General features: G+C 45.9%; 1 protein-coding gene across 1 annotated transcript in view; it reads left to right on the top strand.

The window, feature by feature from the left end:
* Nucleotides 1–5987: 5987 nt before the first annotated feature.
* washc4 (WASH complex subunit 4) overlaps nucleotides 5988–6413 on the top strand; it is a 161082-nt gene continuing 160656 nt past the window's right edge. The window contains exon 1 of the mRNA XM_070896769.1: nucleotides 5988–6048. Coding sequence (XP_070752870.1) covers nucleotides 5988–6048 — 61 coding nt within the window. The remainder of the gene's footprint in view (nucleotides 6049–6413) is intronic.

Raw genomic sequence — 6413 nt, 5'->3', positions numbered from 1 at the left:
GGACATGGACAGACTGGTGAAATCAGCAGGCACATGAAATTTAACACAGAAGTGTGAAGTGATTCATTTTGGTAGGAAAACTGAAGAGAGGCAATATGAACTAAATGGTACAATTTTAAAAGGGTTGCAGGAACAGAGAGACCTTGGAGTGTATGTACACAAATCTTTGAAGGTGACAGAACGTTGAGAAGGCTGTTAAAAAATGTGACCTTTGGCTTTATTAATAGAGGAAGAGAGTATAAAAGCAATGAAGTTATGTTAAGTCTTTATATAACACTGGGTGGGCCTCAGCTGGAGTATTGCATCCAATTCTGAGCACCGCGCTTTAGGAAGGATGTCACGGCCTTGGAGAGGGTGCAGAGGAGATTTACTAGAATGGTTCCAGGGATGAGGGAATTCAGTTACGTGAAGAGTCTGGAGAAGCTGGGGTTGTTCTTCTTGGAGCAGAGAAGGTTAAATCACAGAAATTTACAGCACTGAAGGAGGCCATTTCGGCCCATCATGTCCACGCCGGCTGACAAAGTGCTATCCAGCCTAATCCCACTTTCTAGCTCCTGGTCCATAGCCCTGTAGGTTACGCACTTCAAGTGCACATCCAAGTACTGTTTAAATGTGGTGAGGGTTTCTACCTCTACCACCCTTTCAGGCAGTTAAGAGGCGATTCGATAGAGGTGTTCAAAATCAGGAATGGTTTTGATAGAGTAAATAAGGAGAAAGTGTTTCCAATGGTAGAAGTGTAATCAGAGGGCACAGATTTAAAGTGATCGGCATAAGATCCAGAAGTGACATGAGGGAACTTTTTGAGTTGTTATGATCTGGAATGTAGTGCCTGAAAGGGTGCTTGAAGCAGATACAACAGTAACTTTCCAAAAGGAATTGGATAAATACTTGAACTGGAAAAAATTGCAGGGCTGTGGGGAAAGAGGGGGAATGTGAATAATTGGCTAGCTGTACCAAAGAGCAAGCACACGCACAATGGGCCGAATGGCCTCCTGTGCTGTATCAGTCCACGGATCTATGAAAGATTACTAATCGTGCCTGAGCGATTGATTTCTCATTTAGTGTACTCTATTCATCCCGTTCAGCGGCTCCTTTCAAAGTTCTTCACTATTTCTGCAAAACCAAATCCTTATTTTTAGTATTGAGACCCGGAGATATGTTTGCCTTGTCCTTATTTGTGTGAGACCGATTGTAACATTCTCAGTCCAGCTGCACTTCACATGTTCCACAGTTCAATGCCAGACCTGACCGACGTGTCATTAGCCTTTTGAACCGGCACAGCATATTCTGGGCTTCCGAAATCAAATAATGCGACCATGTGGGTCATCACTAACCTTCTCCTAACCCAAAGGCAACTGCCCTGCAGGGTGACACACCGACTCTGCTAACTAACTCTGTATTTAAATAAATAGCAACCACACGCAAGCCCAGCACTGCGCAGCCCAGGAGCCGACAAGTCAAATCAGCAAGTGTTGGTAATCTGTTCTTGGGTCCTGCTCAAGATCAGAGTATGATTCACAACAATCGCAACTTGAAGACATTTAGTAGTTTCAATCGTGTTATTACTGCTACTATAAGTAAAACAGTAGCAAACTAGCTCCATATTTAAAGTCTTTTGTAGGGTTCTTACACAATGTTACATCCCATGTCTGGGTGACTGGGTAGTATAGTAGTTTGGAAACTGTGTTACACCGCAGCGTACACTGAGTGTATCAGACTGAATATTCTACAGCTCCTCTCGCACATCACCCGCCCCTGATCTGTCGCTGCAGGCCGCCACTCTTTCCATATACCAGTATCCAGGCAGATTGAAACAACACTGGATCAGGATCTTTTTATTTTGGATGTATTCATTTCAATTAGAATAGCCTAGAGCGGTAGCAATAACAATATCAAATGTTAACACATAAATCCAGGTTTTTTTATGAGCTCGGGATTAGACTTAGCCCTTGTCCAAAACTGTTTTTAATGGGAGATTCATTTGCACATAGATCTGCAGACAGCTCAAATACAAGAGCAATGTTCGGGAACAATCTGTTTTGGAACTGAGGCAAGAAACATAGAAACATAGAAATTTACAGTGCAGAAGGAGGCCATTTCGGCCCATCGTGTCCGCGCGGCTGACAAAGAGCCACACGGCCCTCAGTCAGCAGCCCTAAAGGTTACATATAAACCTATGAACAATGGCGGAAAGGTAAAGAGCACCCAGCCCAACCAGTCCGCCTCACACCACTGCGACACCCCTTATACTGAAACATTCTACACTCCACCCCAACCGGAGCCATGTGATCTCCTGGGAGAGGCAAAAAACCAGATTAAAAACCCAGCCAATTTAGGGAGAAAAAAATCTGGGAAAATTCCTCTCCAAACCATCCAGACGATCAAAACTAGTCCAGGAGATCATGCTGGCTGTATTCTATTCCCTGCAGTACTTACCATTATATCTGCGCCGTCCAACAAAAGGTCCCAATTATCAGCTCTAGGCCAGGTTAGATTTGGTATGCTGATAGGGTTAGAAGACCTAGAGTGCGAGGCCGCTTGTGTGGCCTGTTTCTGTGTTGTAAATTTGATGCAATTCGATGTAATATTTCAATCCTTAATCTAATACAATCGGAGCAGGCGGCGGGGCTCATTGCTGCTGCTCCGTATCACTATCCCTCCTTGTCCTTCTCGACCTGTCTGCAGCCTTTGACACGATTGACCACTCCATCCTCCTCCAACGCCTCTCCACCATTGTCCAGCTGGGTGGGACTGCACTCGCCTGGTTCCATTCTTACCTATTTAATCGTAGCTGGAGAAACACCTGCAACGGCTTCTCTTCCCGCATCGTTACACCTGCTGTCCCCCAAAGATGTATCCTTGGCCCCCTCCTATTTCTCATCTACATGCAATGTCAGATCCATATGTACGCTGATGACAACCAGCTCTACCTCACTGTCACTTCTCTCGATCCCTTCATGGTCTCTTACATGACAGACTGCTTGTCTGACATCCAGTACTGGATAAGCAGAAATTTTCTCCAATTAAATATTGGGAAGACCGAAGCCATTGTCTTTGGTCCCCGCCACAAACTTCATTCCCTAGCCAGTGATTCCATCCCTCTCCCTAGCATCTGTCTGAGGCTGAACCAGACTGTTCGCAACCTAGGCATCTTTTTTGACCCTGAAATGAGTTTCCGGCCACGTAACCACGACATAGCTAAAACCGCCTATTTCCATCTCTGTTACATTGCCCGCCTCCACCCTGTCTCAGCTCATCTGCTGCTGAACCCCTCATCCATGCCTTCGTTACCTCTAGATTTGACTACTCCAACGCAATCCTGGCTGTCCTCCTACGTAAACTTGAGGTCATCCAAAACTTGAGGTCATCCAAAACTCGGCTGCCCGTGTCCTAACTCGCACCAAGTCCCAGTCACCCATCACCCCTGTGCTCGCTGACCTATATTGGCTTCCGGTTTAGCAACGCCTCGATTTCAAAATTCTCATCCTTGTTTACAAATCCCTCCATGGCCTTGCCCCTCCCTATCTCTGTAATCGCCTTCAGCCCCACATCCCTCTGAAATATCTGCATTCCTCAAATTCTGCCCTCTTGAGCATCCCTGATTATAACTGCTCAACCGTTGGTGGCCGTGCCTTCTGTTGCCTGGGCCTCAAGCTCTGGAACTCCCTCCCTAAATCTCTCCTCCTCTCTACCTCTCTTTCTTCCTTCAAGATGCTTCTTAAAACCTACTTCTTTGACCAAGCTTTTGGTGATCTGCCGTAATTTCTTTTTATGTGGCTTGGTGTCAATTTTTTTTTGTCTTATAAGATTCCTGTGAAGCGTCTTGGGACGCTTTACTACATTAAAGGCACTATATAAACACAAGTTGTTGTTGTTGTTGTCACACATAGTGCCTTTGGCAGGGTTCCAACTGACTGAGCTAACCAGTTAGTGATGAATAATGAACCAGAATTAGCTAACAACCTGATGGTAAGGGAACATTTTGATATAGTGACCATAATGTTAGTAGGTTTGAGAGGGAGAAGGAAGAGTCACAAATCACGGTTTTAAATTTAAATAAGGTGAACTTCAAAAGGTGGAGAAATATATTGAGCACAACAAACTGGGCTGAGCTGTTAAGAGGTCGTCCTACAGACAAACAGTGGCAGGTATTCAAATAAGTTTTTTCAGGGATATAAAAAACACTGCTTACCTCTAAAAGGCAAAAGCTCCACATGTAGTTGAGCAACTATGGTCAATAAATGAGGTAAAAGACTGTATCAATCTGAAAGAAAAGGCTTAGATAAATAGCAGGAAAAGTGGAAATCCAGCGGACTGGGAGAGCGATAAAAAGCAATAAAGGGATATGAAGAAAGTAACAAGAGGTACAACAAGGAATATGAAAAATAAAATTTGAAAAGCCAACAGGAAAAGATTTTATGAATATATAGAGTGATAAAGGGGAATGTGGGCCATTACAGATAACACAGGTGATACTGTAGTCAACAATGAGGAAATAGTAGACTTGTTAAATGAATACTGTGTATCACAGTAGTTAAGCAGTCTATGCCCGCATGCAAGACCTGGATAACACTCAGGCTTGGGCTGATAAGTGGCAAATAACATTTGTACAACACAAGTGGCAGGCAATGACTATCTCATAAGAACATAGATGACACAAAAAGTATACCAAAAATAGTGGGGAACCTAGGGGCTAATGAGAGTGAGGAACTTAAAGTAATTCCTATCAGTAGAGAAAAATTATTGAAAAATGAATGCAACTAAAAGCCGACAAATCCCCTGGATCTGATGGTCTATATCTTAGGGTTCTAAATTAGGTGGCTGCAGAGAGAGTGGCTGCATTGATTGTGATCTTCCAAAATGCCCTAGTATTTTGTAGGTATCAAATGTAACCCTGCTATTCAAGAAAGGAGAGAGAAAACTGGGAACTGTAGGCCAGTAAGAGTGACATTAGTCAGTGGGAACATGATGGAATTAATTGTTCAGGAAGTGGAAACCAGGTACTTAGAAAATCATAACATGATTAGGCAGAATCTGTAGGCAGAGTCAACATGGTATAATGAAAGGTAAATCATGTTTGACAAATTTATTGGAGTTTTTTGAGGATGTAACTAGCAGGGTAGATAAAGGGGAACTAGCAGATGTATATTTGGATTTCCAAAAGGCATTCAATAAAGTACCACATGAAAAGTTGTTATGCAAGATAAGGGCACATGGGGTTGGGGGTAAGGTACTAGCATGGATAGAGGATTGTTTAAGAGACAGAAACAGAGAGTAGGGATAAACGGGTCATTTTCAGATTGGAAGCTTGTAACTAGTGGATGCCGCAAGGATCAGTGCTTGGGCCTCAGCTATTTACAATCTATATTTATGACTAAGATGAAGTGACCGAGTGTAATGTATCCAAGTTTGCTGATGATACAAAACCATTTAAAACTGAGATGAGGAGAAATTTCTTCACTCAGAGGGTTGTAAATCTGTGGAATTCACTGCTTCAGAGAGCTATGGAATCTGGGACATTGAAGAAATTTAAGACAGAAATAGACAGTTTCTTAAACGATAAGGGGATAAGGGGTTATGGGGAGCGGGCAGGGAAGTGGACTTGAGTCCATGATCGGATCAGCCATGATTGTATTACATGGCGGAGTAGGCTTCAGTGGCCGTATGGCCTACTCCTGCTCCTATTTCTTCTTATGTAGAAAAGTAAAACATGAGGAGGACACAAAGAGCCTGCAAAGGGATTACCTTTACCCTGTCTTGTCCCCTCGCACTGCCCTCCTCAATTGACCACTGCCACTACCCTGACCCCTCCCACTGCCCTAACCGCTCAAACGACCCGAACCCCTCAACGAGCCCTGACCCCTCACCCTGTCCTGACCCAGTCCAGTTTCACTGACCCTTCTCCCGAAAACTACATCTCCCGGAGAGCAGCGCTACCGCGCGCGTGCGCACTGCCAGGTGCTGGGCCTGAGTCACGGGTTTTGAAGATGGCGCTGGACCCGCACTCGGCCGCCTGGCATTTCGACCGCTTCGATGACGGCTCTCAGAGTAAGTGAGGCCTGCTCCCTCAGTTCGCTGGGGGAGGAAACATCCCACAACCCGCGGCCCGCTCCCCATCCCCCGAACCTCCTCCTCACCTCCCTCTTCCCCGACCCGCCTCGCTCCGCCTCCTCCCAACCCCCCGGTCCCCCTCCTCCCTCCTCCCCTCCTCCTCCCCCCCTCACCGGCCCTCCTCCTCCATCCCTCACCGGCCCTCCTCCTCCATCCCTCACCGGCCCTCCTCCTCCATCCCCGTCCCTCCCGCACTCCATCCCCGGCCCTCCTCTGGCCCTCCATCCCCGGCTCTCCTCCTCCTCCTCCTCCTCACCGGCCTCCCCCTCCTCCTCCCCTCCGTCCCTTCCCTCCCCCTCTCC

Source organism: Pristiophorus japonicus, chromosome 13 (genome assembly GCF_044704955.1).
Source record: "Pristiophorus japonicus isolate sPriJap1 chromosome 13, sPriJap1.hap1, whole genome shotgun sequence".
NCBI lineage: Eukaryota > Metazoa > Chordata > Chondrichthyes > Pristiophoridae > Pristiophorus > Pristiophorus japonicus.
The sequence above is the reverse complement of the archived record's forward strand: the minus strand, read 5'-3'. Positions and strand labels throughout refer to the sequence as shown.